General features: G+C 41.4%; 1 protein-coding gene and 1 pseudogene across 6 annotated transcripts in view; both read left to right on the top strand.

The window, feature by feature from the left end:
• GOLGA4 (golgin A4) overlaps positions 1 to 24,895 on the top strand; it is a 116,453-nt gene that overhangs the window by 36,029 nt on the left and 55,529 nt on the right. For all 5 annotated transcript variants that reach the window (XM_081245804.1, XM_081245803.1, XM_081245802.1 and 2 more), the window contains 6 exons: positions 3,390 to 3,704; positions 7,299 to 7,346; positions 8,626 to 8,682; positions 22,151 to 22,249; positions 22,856 to 22,985; positions 24,464 to 24,651. In XM_081245804.1, the coding sequence (XP_081101930.1) occupies positions 3,390 to 3,704; positions 7,299 to 7,346; positions 8,626 to 8,682; positions 22,151 to 22,249; positions 22,856 to 22,985; positions 24,464 to 24,651 (837 nt within the window). The remainder of the gene's footprint in view (positions 1 to 3,389; positions 3,705 to 7,298; positions 7,347 to 8,625; positions 8,683 to 22,150; positions 22,250 to 22,855; positions 22,986 to 24,463; positions 24,652 to 24,895) is intronic.
• On the top strand, positions 4,593 to 6,857 carry LOC308623435 (ATP synthase F(0) complex subunit C2, mitochondrial-like; annotated as a pseudogene). The gene has a single exon. The product of its transcript is annotated as an ATP synthase F(0) complex subunit C2, mitochondrial-like (transcript).

The following is a 24,895-nucleotide window of genomic DNA, read 5'->3' as shown; positions in this document are numbered from 1 at the left end:
ACTCTATAGATTAATTTTGCCTGTTTCTGACTTTATGTAAATGAAATCAATAGTGGTTATTCTTTTGTGTCTGGCTTCTTTTGCTTAATAACTCTGTTAGTGTTAGTGAGATTCATCTGTATTCTTGCTTGTGGCTGTAAATCTTTAATTCTCATCACTGTCTAGTATTCTGATAGTGAGCAGATGACAGTTGACTTATCCCATCTGTTATTGATAGGCATCAGCAGTGGTTTCAGGTTTGGCGCTATTTGAAACAGTGCTGCTATAAACTTTGTAGCGTATATCTTTTGTTGAACATATTTATACATTTCTTTTTTTTTTTTTTTGCTGTACTTTTTTTTTTTTTTTTTTTGCCTCTCACTGTCGTGGCCTCTCCCGCTGCGGAGCACAGGCTCCAGACACGCAGGCCCAGCAGTCATGGCTTACGGGCCCAGCCGCTCTGCGGCGTGTGGGATCTTCCTGGACCAGGGCACGAACCCGTGTCCCCCGCATCGGCAGGCAGACTCTCAACTACTGCGCCACCAGGGAAGCCCTATACATTTCTATTGTGTATATACTTAGTAGTGAAATTGCTGTTCTGGAGAGTATGTGTGTGTTTACTTTTAGTAAATACTGGTAGTTTTCTGAAATGGAGTGTTCCACATCCTCACCAATACTTGGAATTTTCCATAGTTTTAATTTTAGCTATCCTGGTGGATATGTAGTAGTATGTCATTATGGTTTTTATTTGTATTTGAGAAGGTGAATGTTTTAACCTGGCTGTATTGTCACCCTGCACGAAACTGGCATCTGGTGGAAAGGAAGAAGGGAGGATTGGATATCAGGTGATAGATAGTATTTATTGTTTAGCTCAAGCCAGTCATGATGCTAAGTGCTTCACATGTATTAATGTAGTACTCCTCACAAGTGCCTTACAAGATGAGTGCTGTTGTTTTCCCCAATTAACTTATGAAGAAACAGAGGCACAGAGGGGCTGTGTAACTTGCCCAAGGTCATATTGCCGGAGACTTGAGCCCAAGAAGCCTGGCTGCAGAGCCTGTGCTCTTAGCTACTGCATCTTATAACCAGAAGAGTCTGCCACATAAGCTTGCGTATAACATTCTTATTTGTAAGTTTGTCTTTTGTTTTGTTTTAGTCTTCTTTCTTTAATAATAATGATAATTGTTAATGTTTATTGAGTATTTGCTGCATTGTAAGCAATTTGCATGTACATATTAACTCATTCAGTCCTTGTGGCATCCATATGAGGTGGGTGGTATTATTATTACCATCATTATTATTTTTATCACCCCCATCTTAGAGAGGGGGAAACAAGACTAGCGAGGTTAAGTAACTTGGTCGGTGTCATGAACATCGTGGTGGAGCTGGGATTTAAACTTAGGCAGCCTTACTCAGCAGCCCACAGGCTGAATCACAACACTCAGACTCCCAAGCAGGGCTTCCCTGGTGGCGCAGTGGTTGAGAGTCCACCTGCCGATGAAGGGGACACGGGTTCGTGTCCCGGTCCAGGAAGATCCCACATGCCGCGGAGCGGCTGGGCCTGTGAGCCATGGCCGCTGGGCCTGCGCGTCCAGAGCCTGTGCTCCGCAACGGGAGAGGCCACAAGAGTGAGAGGCCCGCATACGGCAAAAAAAGAAACCAACTCCCAAGCAGAGTAGATGTGACAGTTACTCAGTTTATGAGCTTCTGCAAATACATGTCTTTGAAATTGTTCATTACCTCCTGGCTCACCCTAAAATAACAACTGTTTCTAGTGTTATTCAAACTTACCTCACTTGTTTGTCCTAAGGCAATTTGCAAGGAGATTGTCTGTAAGAGCTGAAGAGCACTTTTTGCATGGGTCAGAAGTGGATGGTAATGGAATAGCGGTAAAGTGGTTCTTCAAGTTTTTGAGCATGAGGGTCCCTCCTCTCCCTTAAGACTTTCTCTACCCCACCCCAGTATAAAGGTAAAACTTGCACATTATGAAAAAAAATAATAATAGGAAAATAGAAAAATGAAAATAAAAATCACCTAAAATCTTACCACCCAGACCCACTCACGGTTAACTTTTGGTGTTTGTCCTTTAACAACCTGATTCTAAGGGTGTTTGTGTAAACATGCATACAAATTCAAAAGTATATGTAACTACGTTAAATCAAAATGAGTTCACAGTGTATGTGTAATTTTATAACCTGAGTTTTCCCATTAATAGTATGTCTTGAACCTGGTTACATACATTGTGGTTTATATAACGTATCCTCTAGTGGTGAACGTTTGGGTTGTTACCACTTTTTACTGTTATGAACGTCCTGTGATATATCTGTGCATATGCAGGGGGTGGGGCCCTCTTACTCCCACCTTGCCAAATACTATTATTAAATCTCTAAAATCTATGAGTAAAGTATTCCTGGTCTGAATTTTTGTTTTTTCTTGTATATTAAAGAGAATCTTTTTGTTTTCCTGTAATCTTTGCCTATATATGACCTCAGTCTCCCCTGAGCATTTCATTCCTGGCATCTTTGAGATCTTGCAGTGACCCTGTTGCACTAATGAGAATGAGTTTCTAGGAAACACCTGCAGTACTGACTGCTGTCACGTGAACAAAAAAATGCAACTTACAATAACGCAGGTTATTGAATTATTTTCCATTGCTATTGTTCAAAATAGTGCATCATTATTAATATTAATATTCTAATTAAGAGAACAGCCCTTGCTTATCACTCTTTCTAACATCAGACTTACTGATCCGTGTAGAGGGACTCTAGCTCGGACTTTTTAATGGTCCTCCGTGATTTTTTAATGCTTATTTTTATTGCCGGTAGACAGTGGTAAGTAGAGCAGAGTTGGATATCCCTAGTCAGCTCTGCCTGGCATTCTGTTATTGAGCAAAATGGGTTCACTAAACATTACCCTCTGCCCGAGAAGAGTGATGAGGAATCTGCGCAGGCCTTCATGCAGACTCCAGATGCAGCCACACACTTCACACTTCGCAGTACATACCCACATTTTAGGCACTGGGTGTATACTGGTGGTATAGATGACCACTGCCTCCAAGGGTCTTACAGTTTAGTAGACAGATCTCACAGCACACCTGTGAGGTTGGCTGGGAAAGTATGGCTTCCTTCTTTTTACAGATGTGCAAGCTGAAGGGAAGTGACTTAGTGAAGGTCATTCCACTGCTCGGTGACAGACCTGGGACCTACACCCCAGTCCTCTGACTCTAGGTCCAGCGCCTTTTCACAAATAAACAGGTGTCTCTTGTTTTTCAGAAAACAGTGTATTGTGTAAAATGTCAGGAATATAAATTAAATGTGTTAGCTTTCTATGGATTATTGCTGGTGATTAGGGAATTATAGAAGTCTAAATATGTATTTTAACCCACATGTTCTGATGCGTTTCGGTTGCAGTCAGGTGACATGCAGTCTCTTGCACAGAAGCTCCAACTCCGGGTGCCTTCCGTTGAGTCTTTGTTTCGGAGTCCAATGAAGGAATCTCTGTTCCGATCTTCCTCTAAAGAGTCTTTGGTACGAACGTCTTCTAGAGAGTCCCTGAATCGACTTGACCTGGACTCTTCTGCTGCCACCTTTGATCCACCCTCTGATATGGAGAGTGAGACCGAAGATTCACTAGGGAATTTAGACAGTCTCAGCAAAGAACATTTGATCCAGTGGTTGCGAAGGATGGAACGGAGGTTGAATGGCTACAAAGGAAAATGTTCTGAGGTAAGAGCATGACTTTTTTGTTGGTATGGAAAGCTCCTCCCCGTATTCTCTAATTCATATTACTCTCTGGCCTTTATGCCTGTCGTTGGCTGAACTGTCAATTCCCTGGCTGCGCTGGATACTGATGGGGGATAGTTTGTGGCGGTATCTAATTAAAGACCTTCAGTGGTACTGAGGCCCTTTGACAATACTCTTAGTAAAATTTTGGAGCAGATTGTTGCCCTTAGCCTTTTGATTCTCACATTCTGTGCCCCTGTCTCCAGGCTTGCTTGGACACCCAGCTCGGAGTTCATTGTCTTTCCTCCTCACATCCCTTCCCTTGTTCATCTTCTAAGTGTCGTGGCTCCAAAATGACCTCTTCTGCCAACCAGATTCCATTATTTCTGACCCCAAATATGTGCACATTTGGTGCATTCTCATTGGACCTACATTTACAATTTGCCTCAAGTGAATCTTTTAACTGCTGGACCCCTTCACAATGTTTGGTCTAAGAGAGGAAGGAAGTGGTGCTGCTCCTTCGCTCCTTTCGTTCCTTTAGGAACGTGGCGCCTTCCCTTTGGGCTGATTGTATTAGTTGCCTTCGCTGTCCTGTGCAGTTAAAACGTTCTTCCTCCGGAAAGCCTTTCTGGACAAAGTTGCCTGTGGCTTCCTTTTTTAAAAAAACAAACAAACAAACAAACAAAAACCCATGGGCTTCTCTGGTGGCGCAGTGGTTAACAGTCCGCCTGCCAGTGCAGGGGATGCTTGTTCGAGCCCTGGTCCGGGAGGATCCCACGTGCTGCGGAGCAGCTGGGCCCGTGCGCCACAGCTACTGAGCCTGCGTTCTAGAGCCTGCGAGCCACAGCTACTGAGCTCGCGTGCTACAACTACTGAAGCCCGTGCGCCTAGAGCCCGTGCTCCGCAACAAGAGAAGCCACCACAGTGAGAAGCCCACGCACTGCAACGAAGAGTAACCCCCACTCGCTGCAACTAGAGAAAGCCCGAGCACAGCAACGAAGACCCAACAGCCAGAAATAAATAAAAAATAAATAAAAATTTAAAAAAAACCATAATATTTTATTGTCTTAATGCTGATAAATCAGCATTGTACTTAATTTTAATTAATGAATAATAAAGTTCAAGGTTAGAGTATAAAGTTAGCTATTACTTCTATTTCCAATTTGGCTGTAATATGGGTAGTTTTACCCTGCAGCCAAAAACAACCAAAAAAACTCCTAGATGAAATATATAAAATATCTTTCTAAAACTACAAAGTGCTCCCCTCTTTGTCTTCTCTGCACTGGGACCAGCTCTCTTGCCGTGGCCTCTCATCTGAAAACGTACGCTTGTGCCAAGTTCGTCTCCACCTCCTCCTTGATCAAGAGAACCTCTCCACTACTGAGCTGATCGCTGTCTACAGTGATGCTGAAACAACAGGAGACACTGATAGATGAGAGCCACAGCAGCTTGGCAGCTGCGAGTCCCCTGACCACCTCACTTATTCCTAGCCACACCTTCCAAACCAGTGCCATTTCAAGGAACATTGACACGGAAACCAAGTTCTTTGGAGCTGGGGCTGCCACAGTAGGGGTGGCTGGCTCTGGGGCTGGAATTGGGACTGTGTTTGGTAGCCTCATCATTGGTTATGCCAGGAACCCTTCTCTGAAGCAACAGCTCTTCTTCTGCGCCATTCTGGGCTTCTGCACTCTCGGAAGCCATGGGGCTCTTTTGCCTGATGTTGGCCTTTCTCATCCTCTTCGCCATGTGAAGGAGCCGTCTCCACCTCCCATAGTTGTTTCTCTTGTGTCTCGTCTGCCCTGTATGTTCCTTTTCCTGTACCTCCCCAGGCAGCCTGGGGAGAGTGATTGCCTCAGTGTTTGACAGAGGGAAGACAAATGAATACTGTATTAATAAGAGAAAAAAAAAAGTACAAAGTGCTGACAAAATAGGAAGGAATTATTAGGTTAAATTCTGTTGGCTAGCTGGAACCCAGAGATGTACACAGGGCATTAAGGTCATGTATCTCATAAGGCACATGTGGAATCAGGCAACTTTTTTCTTTAAATTAAAAAAAAAAAATTTATTTTTTATTTCTGTCAAAGTTAATAATGGTCCTGAATTTGTTTGTTTAGGTTTATGTTATTTTCACTAACCCATGGCTTTTAAGTTTGAAGCTTGGGCAGCCGTGTGGTTAGTATTTAAATGTACAAGACACTATGTATTTTATGTGTATGGTGCCATTTAATTTTGCACCATCTCTGTGAAGTAGCTATTTATTATCTCTGTTTTGCAGAGTAGAGATTAAAGACTCAGAGAGAGTTACTCATAGAGATTAAGTAACTTGCTTATAGTCACACAGGTAGCAGTTGACAGACTCTGCATTGATTCTAGGTCTTTCTGGTTGTTTCCGCTATTCTGTACTACCTCAGGTAAAGCTGTGCGGCTTTTTAGGGATGAAAAGAGCCCATCGTCTTTGTCTCCACCTTTCCTTGCTACTGTAGGTACCGAGGATGGTAGTGCTGTAAGTGCCATCTGATTGTTGTGTTACTCTTCCACTCCCACTCCTCCCCCCACCCCTCACCCCCACCTTGAGTACCGGTTTCCTAACTGGTCTTAAGTAATAAGAAGGGGAGGATCCTGGTTTAAGGCCGAATTTTGGTTTTTTACATCCTTATCCCTATCACTGGACTCGCCTTCCATTGCTGCCTGCCTCTTGACTCAAGACATCAGTAGACACATTCAAGGGCACACAGCAGCCTTCCAAGGAAAATGGCAAGACCAGAATCGGGAGTGCTTTCTCCTGAAGCTGCAACCTGTCTCTTCAGAGCCCACTAGCACCTCTAAAGTGGGTCCAAATAATGCGGTGGAGCCATGTGCTTAGCCTTCCGATGAGAAATGCTATATAATTTATAGGTTTAAAGGTTAATTACTCTGTAATTTCATCAAGTTTTGCTAGAATGTTTAAATATCATTTTTAGGTTAAATGGTTAAATATCTCTTTAGGACCTGACATAGCAGTTTTCCTCTGTTGGTTGTGAGTTGCTTCCCTTAGATTTTCATAGAGCCACAGTCACAGGTCCTACACCAGAGGAACTTTTAGAGATCAGTTACATGATCTATTACGGCCCAAAGCAAAAAATCACCTGAGGAGCTAGTCAAAACACACATTGTTGTCTCTCCGCCCTCCCTCTGCTTGTCATTCAGTTAGTTTGGGGTGGGGCCCAAGAATTTGTTTCTAGCAGGCTCCCAGGTGATGCTTTTGCTAATGGTATTGATCTGTGACCACAGTTAGAGTAACCTTTAAGCAAGTTGTCTCTAATCCCCACCTATAAATTACGTACTGAAATTTAAAGAGGTGTGTGTGTGTAAGGTGAAATGAAATGGAGATTTAATATCTTTCTTTATAAAGTCATTACATTTTATTTTTTAGAAATACATTTCCTATGTTATTTAGTTTCAACTGCATGTACATCTAACTAGGTTGAATTGTCTATAAAGGATTGCTTCGATTTATTTTCTGACTTTCATAATGAGATGTTTTAGCAGAGTTTAGAATAATTAATTGCATTTATGTAGGAATGACTGATGTTATTAGTGATTTTTTCTTTATTTTAGCTTGTTACAGCTTATCAGACTCTTCAGAGAGAGAAGAAAAAGCTACAAGTAAGTGATTTGTTGGCTGTTATATTGATTCATATATAATTTTAAAAATAGAAAGGATCTTTTAATAAGATAGTTCTAACACTCACTTTTAATAATTCTTCATATGACCAAAGTATTTAAGCTGTTTTACCATTGGGGATTTTGATCAAGAGAATGATTAAGAAATCTCAGATATTTAACCTCTGGTAGGGATGGGCTTCTTTCAGTTCTGGATCCCTGCAGTGTGTAAGAGGTTTGGATTTAAGGCATGTTTGCCTCTTTCAAGCATCATTCCTGGTGTGCCAGTGTGCAGGGTGCATCTTTGTTTTAGTGGTAAAGAGACGTACAACTTCGAAGCTTTCCCTTCTACTTTTTAAACACTTGCAGAGATCTCTGTTTCTTATTATATCAGGGTCCAAAAACAAGCATCATGTCTATTTCCTGAGGCTGCTGCGTGTAAAGCCCTTGGTTAAGTGTGTGGAGAGAAGAAGCTATTATAGCTCTTCTGGTGACTCACCTCCACCCCTCTGTGTCATCCTGTTCATGACTGGAAATTTCCCAACAGGCATCTCAGGTGATAATTCACATGTCAGAGCTAAGGGGAAATACCCACTCCAGTTCACATGGTGCTGTGTTATTTATAAAATGCAGATAGTCTTATTTTTTACAATAAAAGTCATTTAAAACAGTTAGCGTCTTGTCCCATTTAAAGACACTAATTATATAACCAAGAAGTTATTTGTAAAGTGAGATTTGGTCAAATTAGATTCCCCGTGTACATTATTTTAAAACACCGAATCTGCCATAAATATTAGTCTCCTTTGAGTACGACATTAAATTTTCTGGCTTTGGTCTGGAATATAATCAACTGAGAATGCTAACACCAGTTACTTATTGCCGATTCAGTGTTCTAATTGTCCATAACAAGTGTGCAAATTAGATTATTACAAATAAAGTTTTTAGTTTAATATTTTCTTAAACATGTGGTCTATAGAATTTGTGGGTAGTTCTCATTTAATCCATTTTACTATTAATATTCCATAAATTCATTCTCAAAAGGTCATTTTATTCCTAAATTCTGTGAGTACTTTGCTTGTGTTTCTATGAATTGTCTTACGGATTTTTATTTCGAGATTACATAATTATACCACGAGGTGGCAGTAGAGAGTTTGGGTTGCATAGTTGCAAAAGTAAAGGGTGTTGGAGATAAAATTCAATGATTTGTGATCTTTTAAACTTGCTTTTCACTACTATGTCATGTGGTTGTTTGAACCAGCTTCTTTTTCCTTTTAAATTAAAGGGTATATTAAGTCAGAGTCAGGATAAAGCACTTCGGAGGATTGGAGAGTTAAGAGAGGTAAGTTGTGACTAGTACTTTGAGAAGAGTAACTAAATCTCTCATATTTATCAGAACTATTGTATGTATTTGGATAGTTTCATATCTACTACATTAGTTACAGGGAAAATTAACCAGTCCAAGCTACAAGAACAGGGATCAATTCTTATAGTTTTTATTTGTGTGGTTTCCCTAACATCTGTTGGTGGAATTACAGGCAGACCTAGTTGTTGTTGTTTTTTAACATCCTTATGGGTGTATAATTGCTTTACATTGTTGTGTTAGTTTCTGCTGTATAACAAAGTGAATCAGCTATATGCAGACGTATATCCCCATATCTCCTCCCTCTTGCGTCTCCCTCCCACCCTCCTTATCCCACCCCTCTAGGTGGTCACAAAGCACCAAGCTGATCTCCCTGTGCCATGCAACTGCTTCCCACTAGCTATCTATTTTACATTTACATGTAGTGTATATATGTCTATGTTACTCTCTTACTTCGTCCCAGCTTACCACTTCCCCCTCCTCGTGTCCTCAGGTCCATTCTCTACGTCTGTGTCTTTATTCCTGTCCTGCCCCTAGGTTCATCAGAATCATTTTCTTTTTAGATGCCATATGTATGTTAGCATACGGTATTTGTTTTTCTCTTTCTAACTTACTTCACTCTGTATGACAGACTCTAGGTCATCCACCTCACTACAAATAACTCAATTTCGTTTCTTTTTATGGCTGAGTAGTATTCCATTGTATATATGTGTATGCCACATCTTATCCATTCATCCGTTGATGGACACTTAGGTTGCTTCCATGTACTGGCTATTGTAAATAGTGCTGCAATGAACATTGTGGTACATGATTCTTTTTGAATTATGGTTTTCTAAGGGTATATGCCCAGTAGTGGGATCGCTGGGTCATATGGTAGTTCTCTTTTTAGCTTTTTAAGGACCCTCCATACTGTCCTCCATAGTGGCTGTACCAATTTACATTCCCACCAGCAGTGCAAGAGGGTTCCCTTTTCTTTACACCCTCTCCAGCACTTATTGTTTGTAGATTTTTTGATGATGGCCATTCTGACTGGTGTGAGGTGATACCTCATTTTGATTGGATTTCTCTGATGATTAGTGATGTTGAGCATCTTTTCATGTGTTTGTTGGCAATCTGTATATTTTCTTTGGAGAAATGGCTATTTCGGTCTTCTGCCCATTTTTGGATTGGGTTGTTTGTTTTTTGATATTAAGCTGTATGAGCTGTTTGTGTATTTTGGAGATATCTTTGTCAGTTGCTTCATTTGCAAATATTTTCACCCATTCTGAGGGTTGTCTTTTTGTCTTGTTTAAGTTTTCCTTTACTGTGCAAAAGCTTTTAACTTTCATTAGGTCCCATTTGTTTATTTTTTTATTTTTTTATTTTATTTTATTTTTTTTTTTTCTGCGGTATGTGGGCCTCTCACTGTTGTGGCCTCTCCCGTTGCGGAGCACAGGCTCCGGATGCGCAGGCTCAGCGGCCATGGCTCACGGGCCCAGCCGCTCCGCGGCATATGGGATCCTCCCGGACCGGGGCACGAACCCGTATCCCCTGCATCGGCAGGCGGACTCTCAACCACTGCGCCACCAGGGAGGCCCTATTTTTGTTTTTATTTCCATTTCTCTAAGAGGTGGTTCAAAAAGGATTTTGCTGTGATTTATGTTAGAGTGTTCTGCCTATGTGTTCCTCTAAGAGTTTTATAGTGTCTGGCCTTACGTTTAGGTCTTTAATCCATTTTGAGTTTATTTTTTTATTTTTTTATTTTTTTTTTTCTTTTTGCGGTATGTGGGCCTCTCACTGCTGTGGCCTCTCCCGTTGCGGAGCACAGGCTCCGGACGCGCAGGCCCAGCGGCCATGGCTCACGGGCCCAGCCGCTCCGCGGCATATGGGATCCTCCCAGACCGGGGCACGAACCCGTATCCCCTGCATCGGCAGGCGGACTCTCAACCACTGCGCCACCAGGGAGGCCCTTGAGTTTATTTTTGTATATGGTGTTAGGAAGTGTTCTAATTTCATTCTTTTACATGTAGCTGTCCAGTTTTCCCAGCACCACTTATTGAAGAGGCTGTCTTTTCTCCATTGTATATTCTTGCCTCCTTTATCAAAGATAAGGTGACCATATGTGTGTGGGTTTATCTCTAGGCTTTCTATCCTGTTTCACTGATCTATATTTCTGTTTTTGTGCCAGTACCATACTGTCTTGATTACTGTAGCTTTGTAGTATAGTCTGAAGTCAGGGAGCCTGATTCCTCCAGCTCCGTTTTTCTTTCTCAAGATTGTTTTGGCTATTCAGGGTCTTTTGTGTTTCCATACAGATTGTGCAATTTTTTTTCTAGTTCTGTGAAAAATGCCATTGGTAGTTTGATAGAGATTGCATTGAATCTGTAGATTGCTTTGGGTAGTATAGTCATTTTCACAATGTTGATTCTTCCAATCCAAGAACATGGTATATCTCTCCATCTGTTGGTATCATCTTTAATTTCTTTCATCAGTGTCTTATTATAGTTTTCGGCATACAGGTCTTTTGTCTCCCTAGGTAGGTTTATTCCTAGATATTTTATTCTTTTTGTTGCAATGGTAAATGGGAGTGTTTCCTTAATTTCTCTTTCAGATTTTTCATCATTAGTGTATAGGAATGCAAGACATTTCTGTGCATTAATTTTGTATCCTACTACTCTACCAAATTAATTGATTAGCTCTAGTAGTTTTCTGGTAGCATCTTTAGGATTCTCTATGTATAGTATCATGTCATCTGCAAAGAGTGACAGTTTTACTTCTTCTTTTCCGATTTGGATTCCTTTTATTTCTTTTTCTTTTCTGATTGCTGTGGCTAAAGCTTCCAAAACTATGTTGAATAATAGCAGTGAGAGTGGGCAACCTTGTCTTGTTCCTGATCTTAGAGGAAATGGTTTCAGTTTTTCACCATTGAGAATGATGTTGGTTGTGGGTTTGTCATATATGGCCTTTATTATGTGGAGGTAGGTTACCTCTATGCCTACTTTCTGGAGAGTTTTTATCATAAATGGGTGTTGAATTTTGTCAAAAGCTTTTTCTGCATCTATTGAGATGATCATATGGTTTTTATACTTGAATTTTTAATATGGTGTATCACATTCATTGATTTGCATATATTGAGGAATCCTTGCATTCCTGGGATAAACCCCCCTTGATCATGGTGTATGATCCTTTTACTGTGCTGTTGGATTCTGTTTGCTAGTATTTTGTTGAGGATTTTTGCATCTCTGTTCATCAGAGATAGTGGCCTGTAGTTTTCTTTTTTTGTGGCATCTTTGTCTGGTTTTGGTATCAGGGTGATGGTGGCCTCCTAGAATGAGTTTTGGAGTGTTCCTCCCTCTGCTATATTTTGGAAGAGTTTGAGAAGGATAGGTATTAGCTCTTCTCTAAATGTTTGATAGAATTCACCTGTGAAGCCATCTGGTCCTGGGCTTTTGTCTCTGAATATTTTTAATCACAGTTTCAATTTCAGTGCTTGTGATTGGTCTGTTTATATTTTCTGTTTCAGTCTCAGAAGGATGTGCTTTTCTAAGAATTTGTCCATTTCTTCCAGGTTGTCCATTTTATTGGCATATAGTTGCTTGTAGTAATCTCTCATGATCCTTTGTATTTCTGCAGTGCCAGTTCTTACTTCTCCTTTTTCATTTCTAATTCTGTTGATTTGAGTCTTCTCCTTTTTTTCTTGATGAGTCTGCCTAATGGTTTATCAATTTTGTTTATCTTCTCAGAGAACCAACTTTTAGTTTTCTTGATTTTTGCTATTGTTTCTTTTATTTCTTTTTCATTTATTTCTGATCTGATCTTTATGATTTCTTTCCTTCTGCTAACTTTGGGTTTTTTGGGTTTTTTTCTTCTTTCTCTGATTGCTTTAGGTGTAAGTTTAGGTGGTTTATTTGAGACTTTTCTTGTTTCTTGAAGTAGGATTGTATTGCTGTAAACTTTCCTGTTAGAACTGCTTTTGCTTCATCCCATAGGTTTTGGGTTGTCATGTTTTCATTGTCATTTGTTTCTAGGTATTTTTTGATTTCCTCTTTGATTTCTTCAGTGATCTCTTGGCAGTATCTAGTAGCATATCGTTTAGCCTCCACGTGTTTGTAATTTTTACAGTTTTTTTCCTGTAATTGATATCTAGTCTCATAGTGTTGTGGTCGGAAAAGATACTTGATACAATTTCAATTTTCTTAAATTTACCAAGGCTTTTTTTGTGACCCAGGATATGGTCTATCCTGGAGAATGTTCCATGAGCACTTGAAAAGAAAGTGTATTCTGTTGTTTTCAGATGGAATGTCCTATAAATATCAGTTAAGTCCATTGAGTTTAATGTGTCATTGAAAGCTTGTGTTTCCTTATTTATTTTCATTTTGGATGATCTGTCCATTGGTGAAAGTGGGTGTTAAAGTCCCCTACTATGATTGTGTTACTGTCGATTTCCCCTTGTATGGCTGTTAGCATTTGCCTTATGTATTGAGGTGCTCTTATGTTGGGTGCATAAATATTTACAGTTGTTATATCTTCTTCTTGGATTGATCCCTTGATCATTATGTAGTGTCCTTCTTTGTCTCTTTTTTTTTTTTTTTTTTTTTTTTTTTTTGCGGTATGCGGGCCTCTCACTGTTGTGGCCTCTCCCGTTGCGGAGCACAGGCTCCGGACACGCAGGCTCAGCGGCCATGGCTCACGGGCCCAGCCGCTCCGCGGCATGTGGGATCCTCCCAGACCGGGGCACGAACCCGTATCCCCTGCATTGGCAGGCGGACTCTCAACCACTGCGCCACCAGGGAGGCCCCTTTGTCTCTTGTAATAGTCTTTATTTTAAAGTCTATTTTGTCTGATATGAGAATTGTTACTCCAGCTTTCTTTTGTTTTCCATTTGCATGGAATATCTTTTTCCATCCTCTCACTTTCAGTCTGTATGTGTCCCTAGGTCTGAAGTGGGTCTCTTGTAGACAGTATATATACGGGTCTTGTTTTTGTATCCATCCAGCCAGTCTATGTCTTTTGGTTGGAGCATTTAATCCATTTACATTTAAGGTAATTATCGATATGTATGTTCCTATTACCATTTTCTTAATTGTTTTGGGGTTTTTTTTTTTTTTTTTTTTTTTTGCGGTACGCGGGCCTCTCACTGTTGTGGTCTCTCCTGTTGCGGAGCACAGGCTCCGGACGCACAGGCTCAGTGGCCATGGCTTACGGGCCCAGCCGCTCCACAGCATGTGGGATCTTCCCGGACTGGGGCGCAAACCCGTGTCCCCTGCATTGGCAGGTGGACTCTCAGCCCTGCGCCACCAGGGAAGCCCTCTTGGGTTGTTTTTTATAGGTCTTTTCCTTCTCTTGTGTTTTCTACCTAGAGAATTTCCTTTAGTATTTGTTGTAAAGCTGGTTTGGTGGTGCTGAATTCTCTTAACTTTTGCTTATCTGTAAAGCTTTTAATTTCTGCATCAAATCTGAATGAGATATTTGCTGGGTAGAGTAATCTTGGTTGTAGGTTTTTCCCTTTCATCACTTTAAATATGTCCTGCCACTCCCTTCTGGCTTGCAGAGTTTCTGCTGAAAAATCAGCTGTTAACCTTATCGGGATTCTGTTGTATATTATTTGTTGCTTTTCCCTTGCTGCTTTCAGTATTTTTTCTTTGTATTTAATTTTTGATAGTTTGATTAATATGTGTCTCAGCATGTTTCTCTTTGAGTTTATCCTGTAGGGTACTCTCTGTGCTTCCTGGACTTGATTGACTATTTCATTTCCCATGTTAGGGAAGTTTTTGACTATAATGTCTTCAAGTATTTTCTCAGATACTTTCTTTTTCTCTTCTTCTTCTGGGACCCCTATAATTCGAATGTTTGTGCGTGAATGTTGTCCCAGAGGTCTCTGAGGCTGTCCTCAATTCTTTTCATTCTTTTTTCTTTATTCTGTTCCCTGGCAATTATTTCCACCATTTTATCTTCCAGCTCACTTATCCATTCTTCTGCCTCAGTTATTCTGTTATTGATTCCTTCTAGAGTATTTTTTTTTTTGTGGTTTGCGGGCCTCTCACTGCTGTGGCCTCTCCTGTTGCAGAGCACAGGCTCTGGACACGCAGGCTCAGTGGCCATGGCTTACGGGCCCATCCGCTCTGCGGCACGTGGCATCTTCCCGGACCGGGCACGAACCCGTGTCCCCTGCATCGGCAGGCGGGCTCCCAACCACTGTGCCACCAGGGAAGCCCTAGAGTATTTTTAATTTCAGTAATTGAAATTGTGTTGTTCAGCACTGTTTGTTTGCTCTTTAGTTCTTCTAGATCCTTGTTAAATGTTTCTTGTATTTTCTCCATTCTGTTTCCGAGATTTTGGATCATCCTTAATATCATTAATTACTCTGAATTCTTTTTCATGCAAGTTGCCTTTTTTGTCTTCATTTATTTGGTCTTGTAGATTTTTACCTTGTTCCTTCGTCTGTAACAAATTTTTATGTCATTCCTTTTTTTTTTTTTTTGATGGCTGGTGTTGTATTCCTGTCTTACTGGTTGTTTGGCCTGAGATGTTCAGCACTGGAGTTTGCAGGCAGTTGGATAGAGCTGGATCTTGGTGCTGAGATGAGGACCTCTGGGAGGCCTCACTCCGATTGATATTCCCTGGGGTCTGAGGTTCTCTGTTAGTCCAGGGGTTTGGACTTGGACCTCCCACCACAGGAGCTGGGGCTGACCTCCGGCCTGGGAACCAAGATCCCACAAGCTTCGTGGCACAGTAAAAAAAAAAAAAAAAAGAAAGAAAGAAAGAAAAAAGGAACAGTACAATGTCAAAGAATAGAAGACAAAATAAAATAAGAAAGATAAAAAATATAAGAGGAAATAAAACTATACCTGAAACAACTGCAACAATGTAAAGTAAAACCACAACAGAACAAAGAAAAAAAGGCGGGGGTGAGAAGCCAAAAGGAGAGATCACCAGTCGCTGGGGATTCCTCCTGTCCCCTTAGGTGTCCATGGTCCCTGACCGGTACCTGGTCAGTGCCCTAGTTGTGAGGAGGCGCAAATTCTGTGTCCTCCTAGTACGCCATCTTGACTCCACCCCACCAGACCTAGTTTTATTGCACTTCACTTTATTATGCTTCAGAGATCCTGACTTTTTACAGATTGAAGTTTTGTGGCAACCTTGCATTGTCAGATGATGATTCGTATCTTTTAGCGATAAAATATTTTTTAAATTAAGGTTTGTACATTTTTTTTTTTTTTTTTTTCTTTTCTTTTTGCGGTACGCGGGCCTCTCACTGTTGTGGCCTCTCCCGTTGCGGAGCACAGGCTCCGGATGCGCAGGCCCAGCGGCCATGGCTCACGGGCCCAGCCGCTCCGCGGCATATGGGATCCTCCCAGACCGGGGCACGAACCCGTATCCCCTGCATCGGCAGGCGGACTCTCAACCACTGCGCCACCAGGGAGGCCCTGTACATTTTTTAAAAAGCAGAATGCTGTTGCACACTTAGTAGATTATAGTGTAAACATTACTTTTATATGCACTGGGAAACCAAAAAATTTATGTGACTTGCTTTATTGCAGTACTTACTTTATTGTGTTGGTCTGGAACTGAATCCACAGTACCTCCAAAGTGTGCCTGTAATGATCTAAGAATGTCTTATTTAGCTATAGTGTATCATTTGCCTGCATAAACAGTCAGTGGCAACTTCTAAGGCTAACCTGTCCCTTCTATTAGGTATTTCAGGATCTTTTTGTTTTTCCTAACCAACAATCTTTTTGGTGAAGTAAAATGAAAATTATGTTCATTGTAATTTGGGGGTGGTTAACAGACTCTTGCAGCTATAATGGGGCTAGGGATAGAGGTGGTGAGAAATGGTCAGATTGCTATATGCTTTGAGAGTTTGCTGTTGATTGGACATGGGGGAAAAGAAAGAGTCAAAATTGACCCCAAGGGCTTCCCTGGTGGCGCAGTGGTTGAGAGTCCGCCTGCCGATGCAGGGGACACGGGTTTGTGCCCCGGTCTGGGAAGATCCCACATGCCGTGGAGCAGCAAGGCCCGTGAGCCACGGCCACTGAGCCTGCACGTCCGGAGCCTGTGCTCCGCAGCGGGAGAGGCCACAACAGTGAGAGGCCCGCGTACAGAAAAAAACAAAACAAAACAAAACAAAACAAAAAAATTGACCCCAAGAATTTGGGCTTGAGTGACAGCGAATGGTGGCATCGTTTACTGAGATAGGGAATAGTGGGAGAAGATTAGGTTTTTTGGGAGAAAAATCAGGGTTTGATTTTGCCTGGCTTCAGAGTTTGGAAGTACTATCACATGGAAGAAGGATTAGATTTGTTCTTAGTGACCCTAGGGGTCTAATCAGAACTTCCTGAAAGTGGAAGGTAACCCCAGATACTAGGGTCTAGTTCTGGAGCTAGTGAGATCTCTATCATGGTGGTGTTGGACAGCTGGCTAGCCAGCCTGTGGGCTGTAGTCAGGATATAAGTTGACAGTTCTTAAGTTCCTTTATAACTGTGGTCTTTATTGTTTATGAAGTACTTATTGGTTGAATAGTTTAATGTAGCAGGAGGAGGGAGAAGGGGACATGATTAAAAGATGTTTCTGGGGAATTCCCTGGTGGTCTAGTGGTTAGGATTCAGTGCTCTCACTGCCATGGCCTGGGTTCAATTCCTGGTTGGGGAACTGAGGTCCTGCAAGTCGTGAGGCAAGGCCAAAAAAAAAAGATGCTTTTGTTGTATCCAAGGACTTCTTACCCTAAGATGAGGAGATGAAAACATTCAAAACCTGAAAATCATAATATAAATTGAGAAGTTTTTGTGGGCTGGTAGGGATGCCATTACCAGAGTCTAGTATGATAGAATGTAGAAAATTATTTGGAAGAAATGAATTGTGAAGAAAGTAAAGGACTGCATTGCTATTAAGGAGATGTGCAGCTGGTCCTTACTAAAGAATTGGCCTGTGCAGAGTCATGGGTGGGGAGACAGTGCTTTCCAGACTTTTGGATTTCAGGGACTGAGAAATTAATTACCTTCCAGTTCCTTCCAGAAATGGGGGAAAGGAGACTTGTCATAGGGCTACTTTTATTTTTTTCAAGTGAGGAGATTGAGAATAAGGAACCAGATTCTTTTATTGTCATTATTTCATGCAAGAAAGTTGTTTTTTTTTTTTTTTTTTTTTTTTTTTTTTTTTGCTGTACGCGGGCCTCTCACTGCTGTGGCCTCTCCCGTTGCGGAGCACAGGCTCCGGACACACAGGCTCCGCGGCCATAGCTCGCGGGCCCAGCCGCTCCGCGGCACGTGGGATCTTCCGGGATCGGGGCGCGAACCCGTGTCCCCTGCATCGGCAGGCGGACTCTCAACCACTGCGCCACCAGGGAAGCCCTATTTGGTCTTGTAGATTTTTACCTTGTTCCTTCGTCTGTAACAAATTTTTATGTCATTCCTTTTTTTTTTTTTTTGATGGCTGGTGTTGTATTCCTGTCTTACTGGTTGTTTGGCCTGAGACGTTCAGCACTGGAGTTTGCAGGCAGTTGGATAGAGCTGGATCTTGGTGCTGAGATGAGGACCTCTGGGAGGCCTCACTCCGATTGATATTCCCTGGGGTCTGAGGTTCTCTGTTAGTCCAGGGGTTTGGACTTGGACCTCCCACCACAGGAGCTGGGGCTGACCTCCGGCCTGGGAACCAAGATCCCACAAGCTTCGTGGCACAGTAAAAAAAAAAAAAAAAAAGAAAGAAAGAAAGAAAAAAGGAACAGTACAATGTCAAAGAATAGAAGACAAAATAAAATAAGAAAGATAAAAAATATAAGAGGAAATAAAACTATACCTGAAACAACTGCAACAATGTAAAGTAAAACCACAACAGAACAAAGAAAAAAAGGCGGGGGTGAGAAGCCAAAAGGAGAGATCACCAGTCGCTGGGGATTCCTCCTGTCCCCTTAGGTGTCCATGGTCCCTGACCGGTACCTGGTCAGTGCCCTAGTTGTGAGGAGGCGCAAATTCTGTGTCCTCCTAGTACGCCATCTTGACTCCACCCCACCAGACCTAGTTTTATTGCACTTCACTTTATTATGCTTCAGAGATCCTGACTTTTTACAGATTGAAGTTTTGTGGCAACCTTGCATTGTCAGATGATGATTCGTATCTTTTAGCGATAAAATATTTTTTAAATTAAGGTTTGTACATTTTTTTTTTTTTTTTTTTTTTTTTTCCTTTTCTTTTTGCGGTACGCGGGCCTCTCACTGTTGTGGCCTCTCCCGTTGCGGAGCACAGGCTCCGGATGCGCAGGCCCAGCGGCCATGGCTCACGGGCCCAGCCGCTCCGCGGCATATGGGATCCTCCCAGACCGGGGCACGAACCCGTATCCCCTGCATCGGCAGGCGGACTCTCAACCACTGCGCCACCAGGGAGGCCCTGTACATTTTTTAAAAAGCAGAATGCTGTTGCACACTTAGTAGATTATAGTGTAAACATTACTTTTATATGCACTGGGAAACCAAAAAATTTATGTGACTTGCTTTATTGCAGTACTTACTTTATTGTGTTGGTCTGGAACTGAATCCACAGTACCTCCAAAGTGTGCCTGTAATGATCTAAGAATGTCTTATTTAGCTATAGTGTATCATTTGCCTGCATAAACAGTCAGTGGCAACTTCTAAGGCTAACCTGTCCCTTCTATTAGGTATTTCAGGATCTTTTTGTTTTTCCTAACCAACAATCTTTTTGGTGAAGTAAAATGAAAATTATGTTCATTGTAATTTGGGGGTGGTTAACAGACTCTTGCAGCTATAATGGGGCTAGGGATAGAGGTGGTGAGAAATGGTCAGATTGCTATATGCTTTGAGAGTTTGCTGTTGATTGGACATGGGGGAAAAGAAAGAGTCAAAATTGACCCCAAGGGCTTCCCTGGTGGCGCAGTGGTTGAGAGTCCGCCTGCCGATGCAGGGGACACGGGTTTGTGCCCCGGTCTGGGAAGATCCCACATGCCGTGGAGCAGCAAGGCCCGTGAGCCACGGCCACTGAGCCTGCACGTCCGGAGCCTGTGCTCCGCAGCGGGAGAGGCCACAACAGTGAGAGGCCCGCGTACAGAAAAAAACAAAACAAAACAAAACAAAACAAAAAAATTGACCCCAAGAATTTGGGCTTGAGTGACAGCGAATGGTGGCATCGTTTACTGAGATAGGGAATAGTGGGAGAAGATTAGGTTTTTTGGGAGAAAAATCAGGGTTTGATTTTGCCTGGCTTCAGAGTTTGGAAGTACTATCACATGGAAGAAGGATTAGATTTGTTCTTAGTGACCCTAGGGGTCTAATCAGAACTTCCTGAAAGTGGAAGGTAACCCCAGATACTAGGGTCTAGTTCTGGAGCTAGTGAGATCTCTATCATGGTGGTGTTGGACAGCTGGCTAGCCAGCCTGTGGGCTGTAGTCAGGATATAAGTTGACAGTTCTTAAGTTCCTTTATAACTGTGGTCTTTATTGTTTATGAAGTACTTATTGGTTGAATAGTTTAATGTAGCAGGAGGAGGGAGAAGGGGACATGATTAAAAGATGTTTCTGGGGAATTCCCTGGTGGTCTAGTGGTTAGGATTCAGTGCTCTCACTGCCATGGCCTGGGTTCAATTCCTGGTTGGGGAACTGAGGTCCTGCAAGTCGTGAGGCAAGGCCAAAAAAAAAAGATGCTTTTGTTGTATCCAAGGACTTCTTACCCTAAGATGAGGAGATGAAAACATTCAAAACCTGAAAATCATAATATAAATTGAGAAGTTTTTGTGGGCTGGTAGGGATGCCATTACCAGAGTCTAGTATGATAGAATGTAGAAAATTATTTGGAAGAAATGAATTGTGAAGAAAGTAAAGGACTGCATTGCTATTAAGGAGATGTGCAGCTGGTCCTTACTAAAGAATTGGCCTGTGCAGAGTCATGGGTGGGGAGACAGTGCTTTCCAGACTTTTGGATTTCAGGGACTGAGAAATTAATTACCTTCCAGTTCCTTCCAGAAATGGGGGAAAGGAGACTTGTCATAGGGCTACTTTTATTTTTTTCAAGTGAGGAGATTGAGAATAAGGAACCAGATTCTTTTATTGTCATTATTTCATGCAAGAAAGTTGTTTTTTTTTAATAATAAAAAAAGTTAGGAAGGACACAGTCTCAGAATAAAGTACAGTTGTTCAGATGAAAGAAATTTGGATCTAAGAAAAACGTGTCTTGACCTGAAGACCAGCATTTGGAGACTCCTACTGCCGGAGAAGGTCAAGCCAGGAGTCTGTAGTGAGAGGAACAGTAAATGTGCTGAGATCTTGGGGCCATGTGGGTGTGGGGAAGAGTAGAGGACAGTTAGTACCTCAGTGTTTTGAGAATTAGTAAGTTTGAAACAATTCAGGAAGAAGGCATTGCTTATAAGTCCTTGAAAGTAGTGTTTGAGGAAAGTTTTCTAGCAAATGTGTGAGGGATGGATTAAATCAGAGGTAGACTTGAGGTAAGAATTCTCTCTAGAAGGCTACTAAAGGAGATTAATCATCAAAATTATTAGAGATTGGGATTATGGTTTTGGATGTGGAAAAAGGACCTAAACATTGTAGAGAAAGTAATGAAGGAATTTGGTTATATGCAGAGGTCAACAAAAGATAAGTAAAATGTGACTTTGAATATTTTGAGCTTAGAGAATTAGAAAAGTAGGAATCCCAGAAAAACTGTGGGGTTTTGATGGGATATCCACTATGTTCCAGGTGTTAATCTGCACCATTCTAATGGAGCAAGTGTAAAGGGAGAAACCCTGAGGACACAGAACTGAGCCCAGAGGGATATCTGCCGAGAGAATCAGTGAAGGGCACAGTGGAAACTCTGAGAGACAGGAATATAGGTAGGAGCCCTGAAGCCACAGAAAGCAGGTTCCTCAGTTGAGGAGGTGATTATTAGTGACTGGTATAGTGGAGAGGTAAAGACCATTGGATTTAGTTAGGGAGGCTCATTAATGACTTAAGGAAAGCAGCATGTAAGGAAGTTGAAATTTCACTGTTTGGTGATCAACTAGGTCAACCTTTTCATTTGAGGAGGCCTCTGGTTTTGACTATTGATCACTTTCATGTATTGGGAGGAGGAAGTTTCTATTGATTATCTATTTAGTATATAACGATTCAGTTTTAGATCAAGTGAATATAAGATAGCACAAACGGTAAGATGTCTTAAAGTAGGATAAAATTTTACCTTTATCTTAAGTAACTAATTTTTTTAATCCTCTCTACATAATTATCAATTCAGCAGTGATTACAGATCTATAAGTATACTTTTTCTTCTTGGATTTTCATATTCTTTAAGGAACAGAATTACTTGTTGGGGTAAGTACTAATGTTTTAAATGCTGATTATTCTTTAATTATTGTTGCTGATACCTTACCTTAAGAGTAATGCAAATCTGGATTGATCGGTTTTTAAACTTTGAAAATCTCAGGTTTGTATTTTTTGTTTTATACTGAAAACTGCTTATGAATCCTTTACATTTTAGGAGCTCCAAATGGACCAGCAAGCAAAAAAACATCTCCAAGAGGAGTTCGATGCATCTTTAGAGGAAAAAGATCAGTATATCAGTGTCCTTCAGACTCAGGTAAAAAAAGAAGTGTGGAATTTTTGGATAAAGAAACATAAAGGGGTTTTGATGGGATATCTAATAGGTTCCAGATGTTTAAAAAATGGACTTAAAAATTTTTATTTATTTATTTGGCTGTGTCGAGTCTTAGTTGTGGCATGTGGGATCTTCACTGCGGCATGCAGGATCTTTCGTTGTGATGTGTGAACTTCTCTCTAGTTGTGGCTCGTTGGCTCCAGAGCATGCAGTCTTAGTTGCCCTGCGGCATGTGGGATCTTAGTTCCCTTACCAGGGATCGAACCCGCGTCCCCTGCATTGGAAGGCGGATTCTTAACCACTGGACCACCAGGGAAGTCCCAAATGGCCGATTTTTAAAACTCTTTGCTTTTCCTCAATTAATTTTAAGGATAATTTTTGATTTATTGTATTTTCTGGCTAAGATATCATTGAAAATAGCAAATATCAAAATCAGCAGCATTGGGAGTAAATTTTTTTTTTTGATTTCCCCCCCTCCCCCATTATAGCAAAAAGGGTATCTTTTACTCTATTCCTTCTCTGTTTCAAGGAAAGCACTACTGCCAAAGTTTCTCTTGGTTTTTTTCTAGTGGATATTTTTTTTTTTAGGTTTCTTTGCTGAAACAGCGGTTACGAAATGGCCCGATGAATGCTGATTTACCAAAACCACTCTCGCAGATGGAACCAGAGGCTGAATGCGTCACTAAAGAGAACACAGATGATGATGTAGAGCCAGTAGGTAAGCTTCAGCTTGTCAGAAGTTTACGTTAAAAACCAGAGGAGGATGGTGAGAGATTCTAGGGCAGGAAGTAGTAGACATGGACTGAGGTAGAAGTAAAGTGTCCCTGACCCTAATATTTCCAGAAAGATTCAACTGAGTCAATTTTAAAGATCTTATTGACTTAATTAAACCATTCATGAATCAGGCAGTACCCCTTCTAGCAGATAGAAAAGAGCTCCTGGGAACTGTACAAAATGAAAGACTTTCATAAGCAGAAGGGAGTGGGACAAGGAAGTTATAGTAGCAAAAAGCAGATTGGTTGTGACAAGGTCCCTTTCTTTTAGGGGATGCAGGGGTCTGTCAGGCATGTGACCTCCCTAGTGTTGACCAGGTGATTCCTGATGCACTGGTTTCAGATTCCATTTCTGGGAGAGGCTGAAACTGTAATTAAGTCTCAGTTTGGTGATGCGGGGCTTAGCTTAAGCCTCCATTTTGGACCTATTTTTAGCAGATGCAAGAGTTTTGATGGTTTTTTGGGCTCTTTGTTTATTGTTTTCCAGGAGAAAGTGAGTAATTGTTTTGACACTTGAAAGTCTGTGAGTAGCACCACATTTTCATTGTAATTGAAATTCATTATATTATACTGTTTTACTGATAGCAGTAGCTAGATTTCATACAAAAGGGTTAAGTCTGCTCAAGATTAAGGAATATGCTCTTTGTCATTATTTGTCTCTTTTAGTTTTTAAGTATTATTGCTTACGTATTTCTACATTCAAAGATGCCAATATTTGCCCTATTATTTGCTTTGTAATTGTAAAATAAGGAATAGTTAAATTATGTTTTAAAATCCAACTGTAGCCCTCCCTACTCTTTGAGGCTTTGTGGTACCTATTTAGTAAACTTCCCATTTTTTATTTACTAGCTTTATCACAAAGAGATTTGTGATAAACTTTTGGTCCAGCCAGTGCTGGAGTAAGGTACTGAGCAGCCATTTATCTGAGCAACCAACCTGTAAGGGCTCCTGAAACACCCCTGGGCTATGTCATAAATGTAAGGAGATGGAGAAAGCTGTACTTGCCAGAACTCCTCTCTGGATGAGATTAGAATGCTTTGGAAGGAATACTTTAGTGATCCTTTGGGGATTGGCGCTAAGACATGGGAGGCACTTGTAAATAGCAAAAGATGGTCATCAAACTGTCTTTGAAGGAGGTTGGATTTAGATAACATTAGTTAACTCTTGAGTGTTGTGTGCCATTTGGGTTGGGGTTGAACCACAGAAGAAGAGGTGAATGTACTACGCAGCTTCTTCAGCTGCAGATCACACAAATAGTGGCAGAGTAGAGGTTTGGAAGGGCACCCCTCTCTTCTCAATCTGGCTCAGAGTATAGCAGAGTATTGCAATGAGAACACGGTCCTGTGCACTAACAGAGTAGCTGTTCCCAGGGAGCCCTTAGATTCCTCACTGACTGCCCCTGCTTATGCTGCTTTATTAATAGTGGGAGATGGAGCTTCTGCTAAAACACTGGAAATACTTCAGCAAAGAGTTAAGCGTCAAGAGAATCTACTGCAGCGCTGTAAGGAAACCATTCGGTCGCATAAGGAACAATGTATGCTGTTAACCAGTGAAAAAGAAGCCCTGCAAGAACAACTAGATGAAAGACTTCAAGAACTAGAAAAGATGAAGGTAAAAGAGAAAATGATTGTGGTTTAACGCAGCCCTGTGATGCTAGATCCACAGGCCCCAGCGTGGCCTGCACCTCCTCTGGAAAGCCTTCCCCCTTCCTCCGAGACAGCATGGAAAGGGCCCCTGAGTGCCCTGGGCTTCATAGCATTTACCATCCTTTTGACACATCCTGTGTTCTCTTCTCCTGTTAGACTTGTAGGAGTATTCAAATTAGAGAAAATGTTTAGAGTTCTCATATGAGGAG

Source organism: Mesoplodon bidens, assembly GCF_964165515.1.
Source record: "Mesoplodon bidens genome assembly, chromosome: 10".
In the NCBI taxonomy this organism is placed as follows: Eukaryota; Metazoa; Chordata; class Mammalia; order Artiodactyla; family Ziphiidae; genus Mesoplodon; species Mesoplodon bidens.
The sequence above is the reverse complement of the archived record's forward strand: the minus strand, read 5'-3'. Positions and strand labels throughout refer to the sequence as shown.